This window comes from Dreissena polymorpha, chromosome 11 (assembly GCF_020536995.1).
Source record: "Dreissena polymorpha isolate Duluth1 chromosome 11, UMN_Dpol_1.0, whole genome shotgun sequence".
Lineage (NCBI taxonomy): Eukaryota > Metazoa > Mollusca > Bivalvia > Myida > Dreissenidae > Dreissena > Dreissena polymorpha.
The window spans coordinates 24,465,921-24,484,255 of record NC_068365.1 but is presented as its reverse complement, the minus strand read 5'-3'; the positions used below and the strand labels follow the sequence as shown (position 1 = coordinate 24,484,255).

The 18,335-nt window shown below is 38.3% G+C and overlaps 1 protein-coding gene across 1 annotated transcript in view; it reads right to left on the bottom strand.

Moving 5' to 3' along the window:
- LOC127850219 (eukaryotic translation initiation factor 2 subunit 3, Y-linked-like) overlaps window positions 1–18,335 on the bottom strand; it is a 34,231-nt gene that overhangs the window by 13,275 nt on the left and 2,621 nt on the right. Inside the window, exons 4-7 of the mRNA XM_052383089.1 lie at window positions 16,788–16,853; window positions 16,376–16,497; window positions 9,895–9,989; window positions 5,699–5,857 (exon numbers count right to left, since the gene is read on the bottom strand). Of these exons, the coding sequence (XP_052239049.1) occupies window positions 5,699–5,857; window positions 9,895–9,989; window positions 16,376–16,497; window positions 16,788–16,853 (442 nt within the window). The remainder of the gene's footprint in view (window positions 1–5,698; window positions 5,858–9,894; window positions 9,990–16,375; window positions 16,498–16,787; window positions 16,854–18,335) is intronic.

Here is an 18,335-nt window from a genome sequence, read left to right as displayed (position 1 = left end):
GAAACCTTCGGAGACGGGTGATGCTCCCCAAAGGTTTTATTTGTCACAATATTGCACTATATATTAAGATAAAACGAAACGTCTTGAGGGCACAGTAGTTTGGGGGACAAGAATATTTTTATATAAAATTTCAAAGGGCCATAACTTTGTGAAAAATCATCCGACAAGAACCCGCTGATAAAATGCACATCTCCTCTTGGTAGTGAAGCTTCCTATAAAGTTTAATTGAATTCCGGTCATTAGTTGCTGAGAAATAGCCCGGACAAGAATTGCACTATATGAAGAGTTAATGGAAAATTTCAAAGGGCCATAACTCTGTGAAAAATCATCCGACCAGAACCCGCTGATAATATGGACATCTCCTCTTAGTGGTGAAGCTTCCCATAAAGTTTCATTGAATTCCGGTCATTAGTTGCTAAGAAATAGCCCGGACAAGAATTGCACTATATGTACAGTTAATGGAAAATTTCTAAGGGCCATAACTCTGTGAAAAATCATCCGACCAGAACCCGCTGATAATATGCACATTTTCTCTTGGAAGTGAAGCTTCCCATAAAGTTGAATTGAAATCCGGTGATTAGTTGCTGAGAAATTGCCCGGACAAAAATTGTGCACGGACGGACACACAGACACACGGAAGGACGGACAGACGAAGTGGCGACTATATGTTCCCCCAATTTTTTTTTTAAGGGGAGCATAAAAAGATACAAACAAAATTGAAATATTAATTTCATGTCCCAACTAAGCTCAATAACTTGAACCTTTGTTAATATAATATTAACTAGAGCCTTGTCACAGACGTGAAGTATACCCCCACATTCCGCATTGACACAGACTATTTTTCATGCTGTCTTCACAAAACAAGAGAATCTAATTTATGGCGATTTTTTAGAAATATTATGCCATTATCATTTATAGCCATTTTGACCTTTGAACTCTTGAATTCTTTCACATGACACGCCAACCAATGACTGTAAACAAAATTAATGCACGGAGTCATTTTTAAATCTCACAATGAATGACAAAGTTAAGGCCTAGACAAGATCATTTATTGCAATTTTTGACCTTTGAACTAAAAGTGTGACCTTGACCTTGGAGATATCGACGTAATTCTTTTACGTGATACACCGTCCAATAATGGTAAACAAAAGAGCCAAATGAATTTAAAATCTCACAATAAACTACATAGTTATGGCCCGGACAAGCTCATTTATGGCCATTTTTGATGGTGAACATATGTGCAAAATGATTTTAAAATCTCACAATGAACGACATAGTTCTGGCCGGACAAGCTCATTTATGGCCATTTTGACCTTTGAACTCCAATTGTGACCTTGACTTTGGAGATATCAACGTAATTCTTTCGAGCGACACACCGTCCAACGATGGTGAACAAATGTACCAAATGATTTTAAATTCTCACAATGAACAACATAGTTATGGCCCGGACAAGGTCATTTATGGCCATTTTTGACCATTGAACTTTAAGTGTTACCTTGACCTTGGAGATATCGACGTAATACTTTCGCGCAACACACTGTCCAATGATGGTGAACAGATGTGCCAAATGATTTTAAAATCTTACAATGAATGACATAGTTATGGTCCGGACAAGCTCATTTATGATCGTTGAACTCAAAGTGTGACCTTGACCTTGGAGATATTGACGTAATTCTTTCACGCGACACACCGTCCAATGATGGTGAACAAATTTGCCAAATGATTTAAAAATATCTCAATAAATGACAAAGTTATGGCCCGGACAAGCATTTTACCTTTGAACTCCAAGAGTGACCTTGACCTTTGAGATATCGACGTACTTTTTTCATACAACACACCGTTCCACAACGGTGAACAAATGTACCAAGTCATTTTAAAATCTAACGATAAATGACATAGTTATGGTCCGGACAAACTTTCAGTTTAAAACACACTCAGTGACCCCGTGACCTAGTTTTTAACCTGGCATGACCCATATTCAAACTTGACCTAGACATCATCTAGATACAACTTCTGACCAAGTTTGGTGAAGATCGGATGAAATTTCGGGACAGACAGACAGACCGACCGACAAAGTGACTCCTGTATAGCCCCCAATACCAATGGTAATGGGGGTATAAAAACACTCAGTGCAAACGTACTTGCTAGCAAAAACAAGAGGGCCTTAAAGGCCCAAAGTCGCTCACCTGAGGTACAAAGGAACTGACCTGTTCTCTGTGCAGCTCAAGATATAATAAGAACAAATGACAAAGATTCTTGTAGATTGAACTATAAATGTGACTTTTAGAAGGTAAACAAGGTTTTAATATAGCCATATTAGAAACAAGAGGGCCATGGTGGCCCTGTATCGCTCCACTGTTTTTTTTTTGCGAAAAAAGCGTGCAATGCGCATGAGTTGAAATGTACTCAAGCAAGTGACTTTCTCTTTCTATCCCTCGTCCCACTGGGCGCTTAAAGTTGGAAGGGTGAGCATTTTTTATATATGGAAAACGTTACTACGGTGTTAACTAAAAAGTCCGGGAATTGTCGCACAGGTCCTTTGCTTATAACGTAGGTACATTTATCTCTCCAAAAGATATTGTCGTTCTTTCTATTTCACATATTTTTAGATGCTGAAGATCAAATCTACGCATGTTCTACAAGATTAATGAAAATTCCTTCATTCAATCATAAATCTTTTTCAAAATTCCAAAAAGTGTTTGTAGGTTTCAAAGTTTCTGTTACTTATATAGTTCATGACATATGCAAAATACCTAATGACGTAGATCACCTGAACTTTACTTCATTCTTGAGGCATTAGTGAGTGTAGCAGGATTGTTAATGTGGTGAAGAAGTTGTTTATTGTACAAAGACAGGGGGTTTTTTTAGAAAAAGGGGAAGACGCTGGACGCTGGGTAAAAGGGGAAAATCGAGCGCGAAAGAGACATATTTGGGGAAAAAATAAAAACTGTTAATTTCAATGTCTATAACTCACCTACAGACTTCAGTTTTTTTTTAGAAAAACAGGCATGTCTCTGACCTTTTTGTTCTTAAACACATGAACATGTATGATATTAAAGTCAAAGTCCTAAATAAAGTTGCAGGTGTAGATCTAATAATGGGAAATGTTTTCAACTGGGGCCGGGGAACGATGTCAAAATTATGATTTCAATTTCATGATGAATGGGTTGACGATCTAGATCTGCTACAGTATTGGAAGGGAAAGGTGCGGCAGCTGCCGATTGTCTACTTTCACTTTCACAATAATCCGACAGTATTAATCGATGTTGATTACATGTACCTCCGTATCCTGCTGGGTTTCAACGGTTTTTGATGATTCATTCTTAAAAAATGCGTCAACGCAATTAATATTTTCCGAGTCCGAACGTTTTATTTTGTTCGTGTATGAACGCCAATTGTGAGACTTTTTCTGCTTTAACGTTTATATATTGGCTTTCACATAACCCGGATGAAAACTCAACTGGTTTCCGGTAATTAATTGACGAAACACCCTTCTCGCGCAAGACCAGAATCCAGTAAAATAGTCACATGAATAATACGATTAGATGCCCGGTTTCCATGACGTAATTTAAGAGCTATATATAGAATCACTGGGATTCCCAGATTTGAGTGTTCGTCGGGAGAGAGAGAGAGAGAGAGAGAGATCGTTGTACATGGTACAAATTGGATAAGTGTCGACTTCCCAAAAGAAAAAAAAACATTTCTTTGTGGGTCACTTTCTTAGTAAAAAAAAACCCTGAAAGAAGATATTTGCCTGAGGAAACATAAAGTTACGAGTTTTTCAGGTTCATGAGGTACCGAAAGGCAGTAGGATTGATAACTTTGTAGAGTTTGTTTGTTAAACAAAGTAAATGTTTATGAGACAAAAAATTGAATTATAATTCATCAAGATGTAGCGATCATGGCAACACTACTTGCATATGGCGTGAGGTTTAAAGAGATATCATGACAAACAATTAGCTTGACCTAACTTTCCTTTACTTTTTCCATCTGACATTGGTTACCTGTCATGTTTGATTTTGAAAAATACTAGGATTGCCATATATTGAAATAAGGTATCTGACCTATTCTCTGATAGGTTGCTAGTAATAGACTTAGCGGCAGTCATGTTATAAACAAGGATTGTTCACGGCATTGGTAGAATATACTTTTAATAGATACATCTTTTTTAAGTTGGATTCTCCTTACTTTTTTGCTACTGAATATCAAAATAACTTAATTTCAATGTAACAATTTGTTGTTAAGTTTATCTTGAAAAAATATTTTTTGCAATCTGTTTATAAATCATAAAATGATGTCATTCAATTTTTTTTTTTATAAATAGGGCCTATAATAAAACAAGAATTTTGGGAATGTTAACATAAAAGAATAATACTAACCATTTGTTGAAAACAAACAAAAAAATACAATTTTTTTTATAAAATGTTATATACAAACAAGGTTAATGGACTAAATATAAACAAACACACTTGAGTGTTCTTCTTGTGTTAATGATGTATTAAACTGAGTTAAATGAATATATATAATTTGTTTACCTTTCAATATCTTGCATTTCACATCTTTAGTTCAATTCTATTTCAATTAACTGAACAGCGTGACAAACATAATAAAGCAGAATATGCATATGAATCTGATTATACACAGATCCACTATCATATCAATCAAATCATGTTTGTCTATTTCCATGTTCGAAAGATCCTCTTCTAAATTGTTTTACTTCACGAGTAGACTGAACTCCCTATTTGCAAACAGAAACACTGGTTTCCGTGACACAAATTCACTGTGCACATTTCTAAACAAAATAGGTGTTTCTTGTATCTAAAACGTAGTCTTTTTCGTTGACAAACACATTTCATTATTCCTATCAAACTATATGATGTCAGTCGTTAATTCGATTGATATTTGTCATTTCAATTATGAATAATCTTAATTTTCGCTTCACAACGGCGCCATTTGCATACGAAATACCAAACACATTTTATGAAACCGATTTTAATTGGAAGATTGGAAAACGACAGATAATTATATCGCTCGTCTTAAAAATGCTTAGGCAGAACCTACCAGTGTAAAATGCGGAGAGATTTCGCTGCTGTTTTTCAACAAGAAGAACCTTTTAAAACTCATCCAAAACAAAATTTCATGAAGATTTGACAATAAATGTTAACAAGGTTTTACTACAGCCATATAAGGAAAAATTACCGGCTGGAACGATTTACTAACTTGTCCAAGATATTTTTTCTAACCAAGTTACATGAAGATCTGACAATAAATGTGGCCTCTAGAGTGTTAACAAGGTTTTAATATAGCCATATTTGGAAAAATGCCCACCACCTGACGGCAACATTTTTCAACCAACTGGAACCATTGTTAAACTCATCCAAGATATCATTGGGACATATCTTCTGACCAAATTTCATTAAGATCGGACAATAAATATGGTTTCTAAAGTGTTAACAAGGCAAATGTTGAAGCCGCATGACAGAAATGGCGATCACAAAAGCTCACCATCAACACATTGTGCTCAGGTGAGCTAAAAACACAGGTCCAATTAAAAATATAAGGACTACTGGCCCGTGTGACGTGAAAAATTCAGTTCAAGTATTAATTTTAAGTTCACTGATCAGAAAATAAGAATTTTGTCAAGGTAAGCCATACACAAGCCCAGATTTCCCAGAACGCCACTTGTAAGCAGCCTTACCTTTAACAAATGCAAGGATCTGTCCGTACTGTTCCTTGGCCTGACTCTCCTTCACCAGGTCAATCTTGTTCTGCAGGATCAGAATGTGCTTCAGCTTCATGATCTCTACGGCCGCCAGGTGCTCCGATGTCTGGGGCTGTGGACATGACTCGTTACCCGCTGGAAATGGGAAAAATACATCCTCATTATACGGATATACCTAGAGTAAAATTGCAAGGTGCTGCGCCCTGCTTCTTTATGGTCCCGCCACTCATCAACTTGGTCAACACCAAAAAATGTCAAGGACTTTTTCTAATTTAATGGGGTATTGCCAGTATTCAAAGGCAAATGCGTAGACTTTTCCTTAATCCTTACCTTCAGTTTGAAACTAAGAAATTAACTGGATTTTTTAAATAGAAAGGTTATTCCACCATACCCCTTTATTTTGGGAAGCCCTATGTACATTGTGATTTAAGATCTTATATTTACTAACATGTTAAATTCAGTTGCCCACGTTTGTTCTTCCAGTTTGTCTTGTCAAGAGGACATAGAGAAGACTCAGAAATTCTAGGGGCACATCACACATTTTAGGGGCCAAAGGCTCTTGACCTCCTCCTCATGTATATCCATTAAATGAATACATTCAGGAGTATAAGAGCAGGTTTTATGTTAGTCAGGCCTTGCTAATTATCTCATAAATGTGCAGACATGCTTGTAACTTGCTTTACACAATTATTCAAGGCTTGTAAATAAGAAAACTGCTAGCTAACTGATTGCAAATAACTTCAAATTGGGCCTTGTTTTCGGCCAAATGGGATAAACTAGGGATGCAAGAGGTTAACCGGTTAACCGGTTAACCTACCGAACGACCAGTTAACCGGTTACATTTTCGGCAAAAGGTTAACCTTGAAAAATATATTTGGTTATGTTTTTTTTTCATCGAATAACTTGAACGTTTTTACTTTTTTCGCGTGACATACTGCCAAATTGCGCTGGCGACTAGTTAAAACAACATGCCGCACAGTCGACGGTAATAAATAACGTGTCAACAAACACAGCAATAAAGCAATAAATCAATACCTTTATATTAACAAATAGGGGTACGTTTTGATAATTGGCACCATTGTTTTGTTTGACTCGCGAAAATTTAACTAGCGAACTGCGGGGAGTGGGGGCTATTAGCGAAGACGTAATTGACACGTTTATCGAACTCGCGATAAAAAACAGTTTAGACAATGCACGGCTTTTTTTGATGTTTTGTTAACCAATATCCAACAATGATTGCTCGCGAAAATACCGTGTTTTATAAGAAACAATTTTCTGAATAAATGCATTCGTAGTTAAAATCTTGTCGAGTAAACGTCGTATTTGCTTCTGAGAAATTACTATCATTATTGTAATTTACGTCACCAACGATGCCACCATTACCGTCCGAGGTATGGAAAAACTTCAGAAAATCGGCAGACAAGAGCACTGCATCTTGTCTGTAATGCAGTGCAACAATTCAACTGCATGGCGGCACCTCAAATCTGCGAAATCATATAAAATTTAAGCATCCGTCCGTTGACAACAACAAGGCCAGTCTGGATGTGGCAAAGCAACAGACGTTACACCAGGTTTTTGCCCCCCGTCCTTCGTCGAGCGAGACGATCAACCAGGCCCTTGCAAATTTTGTGTTCCAGGCATACGTGCCCATGAAAATCGTGGAACACGAGAGTTTTCGTCATCTGATGCAACTTCTGAATCCGCAGTACGAGGTGCCTTCTCGAACAACCGTCAGGGCGCGCATTGACCAGCAGTATGATGACGCAAAAAAGTCTCTGCTGTCCAGTCTTCAAGGAAGCACGTCTGTCGCTCTCACAACTGACTCCTGGACATCCAATGCCACAGAGGCATACCTCACAGTAACCGCACACTACATCAAAGAAGACTGGTCAATGGAGTCGCGCATACTTATGACCCGTGCTATGCCAGAGCGACACACCGGCGAAAACCTTGCTATTCGCCTTAAGGACTGTGTGGATGAGTTTGGTCTGAAGGGACGTGTTGTAGCATGTGTTCACGACAATGCCAGAAATATGGACTTAGCCGGCCGTCTGTGTCCGGACTGGCAGGACCTCCCTTGTTTCGCACACACCCTTCAGTTGTGCGTGAAGCCGGTCATGGACATTCCGTCAGTAGCAGACGTGATGTCGAGAGCACGAAAGATCGTCGGCCACTTCCGGCACTCCACAACCATGACAGCAGAGCTGCGATCGCGACGTGTTGTCATGCAACTTCCTGACCATGACCTAATTCAGGATGTTCCGACGCGCTAGAATTCGTCGCAGATGATGTTGCAACGCCTTGTGGAGCAGCGTCGTGTTGTTACCGACATCCTACTCAACCCACACCAAACAGGGAAGCGTGACAGGGGTCTCCTGCTGACCGACGCTGAGTGGGAGATTGCCGGAGACGTTGCGTCTGCGTTGCAAGATCTCACAGAGGCAACAAATAACATGTGTTCCGACACGCATGTCTCGTCATCCGAGATATATCCCGTTGTTTGTGGATTGCTCATTAACAGCCTGGGCTGCTCGAGTCACATAGTGCGTTGATAAGTCGCGTGAAGGAGACACTCCGGGACGAGTTTAAACGCCGTTTCCGGCCTCACGAGTCTGAGACGGCCGCAAGCATACCAGTGGTAACATCCCAACTTGATATCCGGTACAAGCGCCTTAACTTCCTGACACCGGAACTGAAGAATAAGACGCATACAGCACTCGAAGGAATGATGGAGGAGGTACCACTACGTGTTCATACCAGAGATGATAGTCAGCAGCCTCCGACTAAAAGGCCAAGGTTCAGCTTCCTGATCACATCCCCGACAGAGGCTACAAACCATGAAGATGAGTTGGATGCGTACATGCGGGTGAATTGTGAATCCGATGGCGACCCGTTGGTGTGGTGGTGTGAACACAGACAACGTTTCCCAACAATAGCGCATGTCGCCCAGAAGCTGTTGTCCGTGCCATCGACATCCGTGCCATCGGAGCGAGTGTTCTCCAAAACAGGGCGTCTTGTTACAAAGGCTCGCAACCGCATCAGCCACAAGCTTGTTGACAAGGTCATTTTCTTGACCAAATGAACAATGTTGTGCTTTGTATGTTGTGCAAATACTTGTATATGTGGTGTTTTGTTTGAACTGTCCGATTGATTTTCACTGTTTGCAGTGTATCACTGATTTATTCTGCAGACAGAACTAGAAACTGTGAATAAAAAATTAACTCAGAATCTGAATTTGTGCTCTTTATTTTACCCACATTTAAATGTAAAATGAAGATTAAACGATAATAATTCGGCTAAAGACGCTAAAATGCAAATAACAAAATAATTGAAAATATGCAATTATCCAATAAAGAGAGATGCGGATTCGTTGAAACACATGACCCTCTTTACGTCAACCAGAAAGGAAAAAAACATGTTAATATAAGGTCAATTTGAGCTTTAAAAATGGAAACATAATTAACAAAGAAACACACCTTTTTGTGAGCGATATGAAACGAACGTAATATAAGCGGCCCAATAAAAAATAATGACGCAAGCGATCTCAAATTAGAAATTACTTTCGTTTTTATAGAGCGGTTCGAGCAGTATGACATTTTTATGTACTCTAACATTGAAACTACCTAAAGCGTTTCGGTTAACCGGTTAATAACCGGTTACGGCAAAAGGTTAACCGGTTACTGATTTTTGTAACCTCTTGCATCCATAGGATAAACCTATCCCACTCAGAAGCAAAGTGAAAATGGCTATGTGCAAACAGCATAAAACCAGAACAGCCTGCGAGTAATTCGTAGACTGTTCAGGTTTTATGCTGTTTGCTGCCCATCAGCATCTAAGGGTTGCCAATGAAGCCTTTAAGACTTGAATCTAGTGAGAAAGGTCTTTTATTAAATTCAACTTTATAAGGGACTACACATGCGTCAAAATATGTATCTAAGTGGTAAAGGTTTATTGGATAAGTCTAAAGTGTCATCATCCCAGATTAGCCTTTGCCGACTTCTTTTACTTCCCGCTTTTATGGAAAAAAAATATTTTAAGAAAGTCCCTTTTAAATGTATACCCAGCAAAGGAGGAAAGTTTTGTCCCTAATCAGCCTGTGTGGACTGCATATGCCTAGTTTTCCCTGAAAGAGGCTCATTTCAAGACTACATGAACTACAAAAACCAACCTACCAATCAGTAATAATGCTGCGTCCATGACTGCTGCTCCGTTCAACATGGTGGCCATGAGAATGTCGTGGCCGGGGCAGTCCACAAATGAGACGTGTCTGCAAAACATAAGTCAGCATTACGATTGATTTCAGCTGATTTCTTGTTTGATTTATTTTTATTGTATTACCTACTTTTTAAAAATCAACAAAATTACTTTCTTTTTTGTATTATCTAATGTTAAACAAGAGGGCCAAGATGGCCCTAGTTCGCTCACCTGAGAGGAGTCGGTTCATTCAATCTTTACCAAATGTAAAACTTGACCTAGATATTGTCCAGACAAACATCCTGGTCAAGTTTCATCATTATTACATCTGCAAGTCATGATCAATGTACCTATGAAGTTTCATGATCCAAGGCGTAAGCATTCTTGAGTTATCATCCGGAAACCATTTTTCTAAGTTGAGTCACCGTGAACTAGACAGCCATTGTGTGAATACGTTTTTTGGCACTGTGACCTTGACCTTTGACCAAGTGACCTGATAATCAATAGGGGTCATCTGCGAGTCATGATCATTGTACCTATGAAGTTTCATGATCCTATGCATAAGCGTTCTTGAGTTATCATCCAGAAACCATTTTACTATTTCAGGTCACCGTGACCTTGACCTTTGACCTCGTGACCTGAAAATCAATAGGGGTCATCTTCGAGTCATGATGAATGTACCTATGAAGTTTCATGATCCTAGGCATAAGTGTTCTTGAGTTATCATCTGGAAACCATTTTACTATTTCGGGTCACCGTGACATGGGACCTTGTGACCTGTAAATCAATAGGGGTCATCTGCGAGTCATGATCAATATACCTATGAAGTTTCATGATCCTTGAGTTATCATCCGGAAACCATCTGGTGGACGGACGGACCGACCGGAACCATTTTTGAACTCAACTCTCGTATCAAGGAAACAAATGTTCTGAGCAAATTTCATGAAAATTGGGCCAAAAATGTGACTTCTACTGTGTTCACGTTTTCACTATATACATATAGAGAAAAATGCCACGCCCACTGGCGGCCATGTTTTTTCACTGATCCCGACCATTTTTAAATTCGTCCAAGATATCAATAAAACCAATGTTTTGACCAACTTTCATGATGATTGGGCAAAAATTGTGACTTCTAGAGTGTTTACAAGGTTTCTCTATAGCCAAATAGGGAAAACAGCCACTATAAACATATAGAGAACAAGGGATAAAATTGTCACAAAACCAGGTTTTCATTGTGAAAAAAAATCTGATAAAAGAAGAAAACTCAAACTGAACTTTTGAAATGAACAAACAAAATTAACCCCCTTTGTAAGTTTGTTTTTTTAAAAAAATCTATTTTAAGTCGTGGCGACCTTGACATTGGAGATATTGACGTGATTCTTTCATGCGACACACCGTCCCATGATGGTGAACAAATGTGCCAAATGATTTTAAAATCTCACAATGAATGACATAGTTATGGCCAGGACAAGCTCATTTATGGCCATTTTTGACCTTTGAACTCAAAGTGTGACCTTGACCTTGGAGATATCGACGTAATTATTTCACGCGACACACCGTCCCATGATGGTGAACAAATGTGCCAAATGATTTTAAAATCTCACAATGAATGACATAGTTATGGCCAGGACAAGCTCATTTATGGCCATTTTTGACCTTTGAACTCAAAGTGTGACCTTGACCTTGGAGATATTGACGTAATTATTTCGCGCGACACACTGTCCAATGATGGTAAACAAATGTGCCAAATGATTTTAAAATCTGACAATGAACGACATAGTTATGGCCCGGACAAGCTTGTTCCGCCCGCCCGCCAGCCAGCCCGCCAGCCCGCCCGCATTCGCCAATCTAATAACCAGTTTTTTCCTTCCGAAAACCTGGTTAAAAATGCCCCGCCCACTGGCGGCCATGTTTTTTCATCGATCTCGACCATTTTCGAACTCATCCGAGACATCAATTGAACCAATGTTTTGACCAACTTTCATGATGATTGGGCAAAAATTGTGACTTCTAGAGTGTTTACAAGGTTTCTCTATAGCCAAATAAGGAAAACTGCCCCGCCCACTGGCGGCCATGTTTTTCAACGGATCCGAACCACTTTTGTACTCAACCAAGATATCATTAAGACAAACATTTTGACAAAGTTACATGAAGATTGGGCATGAAATGTGACTTCTACAGTTTTTACAACGTTTTTCTTTGTTTTGACAAATCAAACAAGAGATGTGTTTGTCAGAAACACAATGCCCCCTATTGCACCGCTTTGAAGCCAAAAATTTGACCTTTGACCTTGAAGGATGACCTTTACCTTTCACAACTCAAAACGTGCAGCTCCATGAGATACATATACATGCATGCCAAACATCAAGTTGCTATCTTCAATATTCAAAAAGTTATGACCAAACTTTAACGAAGGTTAAAGTTTTAGGAAAGAGGAAAGAAAAAAACAATGATATTTGACCTTTGACCTTGAAGGATGACCTGAACCTTTATTTTTCACCTCTCAAAATGTGCAGCTCCATGAGATACACATGCATGCCAAATATGAAGTTGCTATCTTCAATATAGAAAAAGTTATAAAAGTTGACTGACATAATGACAGACAGACAGACAGGCCAAAAACAATATACCCGGATCTTTCAAACCGGGGTATAAAAAGATTTGTTACAATAGCAACTAAGATACCCAGTGTACAATTTTCGTCAGCTATGTTCAAGGGGAAATAACTCAAGACTTTGTGAATCAGAAAGCATTGCAAGTCTCTTGTAAATCCACACTTCATGAATATGACATACATGCTTTTATCTGAGAAATATTGAAGTAGTTTGCTCAACAAAATGTATGAGTCTGATCCTCCAACAAAATCACAGAGTATTTATATACTGCTTTTCAAACTATGTTTTCAAGCCTATGGTTTTTACTGCCAAGTGTACAATCATGGGTTCTGTGATTTAGGGCTTGACATGCTTCATCATAGCATGTTTTGCATACACTAGGTTGAGCAGGTCAAGTGTACAGAATGAGAAAAAAAACATACCTAAACAAGAGCTGTCACCATAGGATGACTTATGCCCCCTATAAACGCTAGATACAAGTTATAAGCTTTTTTCAAAACCTAAACACAGATTTCGAAACCTAAACGCGGACCCTCACTTCAAGGTCAAGGTCACAGGGGTCAAACTTTGTGTGCGTATGGAAAAGCCTTGTCCATATACACATGCATACCAAATATGAAGGTTATATCTCAAAGGACATAGAAGTTATGAGCATTTTTCAAAACCTAAACACAGATTTCGAAACCTAAACGCGGACCCTCACTTCAGGGTCAAGGTCACAGGGGTAAAAATTTGTGTGCGTATGGAAGGCCTTGTCCATATACACATGCATACTTAATATGAAGGTTATATCTCAAGGGACATAGAAGTTATGAGCATTTTTCGAAACCTAAACGCAGATTTCGAAACCTAAACTCGGACCCTAACTTCAAGGTCAAGGTTACAGTGGTAAAAATTTGTGTACGTATGGAAAGGCCTTGTCCATATACACATGCATACCAAATATGAAGGTTATATCTCAAGGGACATAGAAGTTATGAGCATTTTTCGACATTTTAAACGCAGATTTCGAAACCTAAACGCGGACCCTAAGTTCAAGGTCAAGGTCACAGGGGTAAAAATGTTTATGCGTATGGAAAGGGCTTGTCCATATACACATGCATACTTAATATGAAGGTTATATCTCAAGGGACATAGAAGTTATGAGCATTTTTCGAAACCTAATCGCAAAGTGTGACGGAAAGACAGACAGACGGACAGTCCGATCACTATATGCCACCTTTTCTTCGAAAAATGGGCACAAAAACTACCTTTACCTCATACAGAAATAATTGCAAGTGACTGTAATCTTTTATTAATATTTAAATGAAACATTGAAATAATGTCATGTGAATAAAAACAAGACTATTGCCAAGCAATACAAGATGTGTTTGTGAAACACAATGTCCCCCTATATGACGTTTGACCGTGTAGGATGACCTTGACCCTTCACCACTCAAAATGTGCAGCTCCATGAGATATACATGCATTTCAAATATAAAATTGCTAGCTTCAATATTGCAGAAGTGACATTACATGAGAAATTTTGACCCATATATTTGACCTTGAAGGATGATCTTGACCTTTCACCACTAAAAATGTGCAGCTCCATAAGATACACATGCATGCCAAATATCAAGTTGCTATCTTCAATATTGCAAAAGTATTCATAAAATTAGCGATTTGGGCCACATATATTTGACCTCTGACCTTGAAGGATGACCTTGACCTTGACCTTTCACCACTCAAAATGTGCAGCTCCATGAGATACACATGCATGCCAAATATCAAGTTGCTATCTTCAATATTGCAAAAGTACTCATAAAATGAGTGATTTTGGCCACATATATTTGACATCTGACCTTGGAGGATGACCTTGACCTTGACCTTTCACCACTCAAAATGTGCAGCTCCATGAGATACACATGCATGCCAAATATCAAGTTGCTATCTTGAATATTAAATACTGCAAAAGTGTACATTAAATGAGTGATTTTGACCCATATATTTGACCTGTTGACCTTGAAGGATGACCTTGACCTTTCAACCACTCAAAATGTGCAGCTCAATGAGATACATATGCATGCCAAATATCAAGTTGCTATCTTCAATATTGCAAAAGTTATTGCAAATGTTAAAGTTGGAGCAAACCAACCAACCAACCAACAGACCAACAGACAGGGCAAAAACAATATGTCCCCCACTACTATAGTGGGGGACATAAAAAGTCCCCTACCGGCTCCACCATTGTCAGAAATTTCATCACCATTGTCAGAATATTTTTTTTATTTGTTTCCATAGCAAACACAATTTTTGACGTAGGAACAAAAGGAAATGACGTGCATAATGTCCATATTGCCATCTATCCATCCATGTTCCAAGTTTCATGAAAAAATATTAAGAACTTTTAAAGTTATCGCAGGATCCAGAAAAAAAACACCATTTTCAGCACTATTTCTAGTCTATTTGTTGCCATAGCAACCACAATTTTTGACGTAGGAACAAAATGAAATGACGTGCATAATGTCAACATTGCCATCTATCCATATTCCAAGTTTCATGAAAAAATATATAGAACTTTTAAAGTTATCGCAGGATCCAGAAAAAAACACCATTTTCAGCACTATTTCTAGTCTATTTGTTGCCATAGCAACCACAATTTTTGACGTAGGAACAAAATGAAATGACGTGCATAATGTCATATTGCCATCTATCCATGTTCCAAGTTTCATGAAAAAATATATAGAACTTTTAAAGTTATCGCAGGATCCAAAAAAAAACACCATTTTCAGCACTATTTCTAGTCTATTTGTTGCCATAGCAACCACAATTTATGATGTAGGAACAATATGAAATGACGTGCATAATGTCCACATTGCCATCTATCCATATTCTAAGTTTCATGAAAAAATATTAAGAACTTTTTAAGTTATCGCAGGATCCAGAAAAAAACACCATTTTCAGCACTATTTTTAGTCTATTTGTTGCCATAGCAACCACAATTTTTGACGTAGGAACAAAATGAAATGACGTGCATAATGTCCACATTGCCATCTATCCATATTCCAAGTTTTATGAAAAAATATTAAGAACTTTTAAAGTTATCGCAGGATCCAGAAAAAAACACCATTTTCAGCACTATTTCTAGTCTATTTGTTGCCATAGAAACCACAATTTTTGACGTAGGAACAAAATGAAATGATGTGCATAATGTCCACATTGCCATCTATCCATATTCCAAGTTTCATGAAAAAATATTAAGAACTTTTAAAGTTATTGCAGGATCCAGAAAAGTGTGACGGACAGACTGACGGACGGAGACAAAACCATAAGTCCCCTTCGGTCTCCGGTGAAACCGATAGGGGACTAATAAATTACTCTCTATATACAATTTAAATTTAAGTTTGCAAATACTAAACATAACAACTTAATACTTTGTAACAAGAGGACTGGAATTTGTCTGGATGATAGTGAATTATGTTCAGAGACTTGCAAAACTTCTCCATTACCAGCTCCCCCCCCCCCCCCCCCCCCCCCCTCCAATATTTTACACGCCATGTTGCCCTGTCTAAACATTCCTGTAGATAATGGGAACTCTATCACTAAAGAGACTAATACTGTACACTGCCATATCAGCAGTGTTCAACTGAAGAATGTGGGTATTCAGAAAGTATCATGAACATCTACTCATGATATTATGTTTTCACTTTAATAGCTTGAGAAATGTGGAACTAGTTTGCTCCACGAACTTATAACAGATAAACCAGCCCATCTAGTGACTGTAAGAACACCAATATAAACCCTTCCACACTGTAAAGGTATAGAGACACTGACAGATGATTATCAAGAAAATCTGCACTGTCACCTAAGTAAGCGGAACCGTCCTGCACAGCCAAGTCTGTCACAAGGGAACGAGTCCTCCTTTGAGCTGGAACACGACCGGTAGCAGCCGGGCCGTGGACAGGTCTCATTGTCACACTTGTATATCTGAAGTACATAGGAACAACACTCTGTGCAAAAATTAGATTAGCTGTGCAATCCACACAGATTTTCATTAAAGATACCTACTTTGAACAAAAATGTGCATAGAAGCGGAAAGTTTCGTCCCTCATAAGCCTGTGTGGACTGTATGGGATGTCACTTTGCACACATGTCTTAAGCCAAGATTTCCAAAACGCGCCTCATACTTATTGAATGAACATGGGCCTGTTATACTTGTGTGCATTATTGATTTTGCATATATCATGTATGTCTGTTACAAGAACAATATGTCTTACCTTTGCATTAGCATATCCTAATTTGATGGTGATGTTTCTGACTTTTTCATTCTTAAATCTGACAGTCTACAATAAAAAAGAACAACATTATAATAGTTTATGACATGATAATAATGTTAATGAAAATATCAATAACCAATCAATGTTCTGCAAGTAACACAACTATTGCTTTTGCATTGATAGACTTGAATCAAAGCCTCAATTACCAGTGTGTTTTTTTTTCACCAATTAGGGAATGGGGCCGGGTCCCTTTGGATTTGTTAAATTTAATATATTTAATAAATGTGGTAATCCCAAAATAAGCAATTTCTAACCAAAATTGCATAAGGCCTAAAAAAATAAATGTTGTGGTTCCAGTCACCCGACCATACCTAGGAAAATGCGCCGACCCTAAAGTTTTTATTGACCATGCCGACCCTAAACTTTTTTTACCGTTTTCCGTTAGGATAAATATCAAAGCGATATTGACTTAGCCGAAAATTGTGAGAGCCGATTTATGATCCTCTGTCAATTACGTAATGTATCTCTTTACCCACCTAAAACCCGCCTAAAGGCGGATCGTCGTTGTAATTGGATGAGCGACAACACTCGTAAGCAGTCATACCTGTACCTGCAGTAAATCATGCAGACCACGAGTGACGTAATTTTCATAAGTGTGTGATTTTATGGCAGTTTGTTGGCTTTGTTATCTAACACTAACACACTCATTGGCCCCTACGGTGTACACCTCTACGATGAAATCTCGGCCAGTTACTTAGAAGACAGATGATGGCAACCGGATGAAATCCTCGTGGATATTGTGCATTTCATGCATAATATGGTCAAATCATATATTCGACACGTAATGCTCTTTAACTAATTATCGTTGAATTAATTATGCACAACTGTAAATGTTTCGTTTGATTCTCAAATGAGCATTATTCAATTTGTAATCCGAAACACGCTTCCGAATTTTAATGCTAACGCGACATTAACAAATTCTAGTGTCAAATAAACAGTGCTTTATCCGTTGTCTCAATAAAAAGCGCGCGAAAATTATGCAGACATGTAGAACATCGCATGGAAAGTGTGGATGTATATTGTGTTGTATAAAAAATTAACATCACGTCAGGCGATTTACACGTATTCAGTGGAAAAAACCTGCCCCGATTGGACGTTATTTCATCACATCTTTAAATAGTAACAAATGCCAACAATTATCTGATACTGAAAATGGCGAATGTTTGAGTTTCTTGAAATTCTTAAGCACTTTTATCGTATTTACCAGAATTTGCTTTACAACTGGAATATACGGGATTATCGGGTAATAAGTGGCGACGGGAAAAGAAGTAAGTATATGCAGTAATAGATAGAAAGTATTGTTGATACGGAATCGATCGAGACGGGATTATGTGTATCTATGCGGGAAAGGGTAAACGTTTTTTTAAATGTCGTTATCAATGACGTCATTGCTGTTTTTTTCTTGAAGAGTCATATCGCACCAAATAACGTCATTTCACTCTACAAATGTTATAGAAATAATATATGGAGGGTGCAGCCCATACCCCC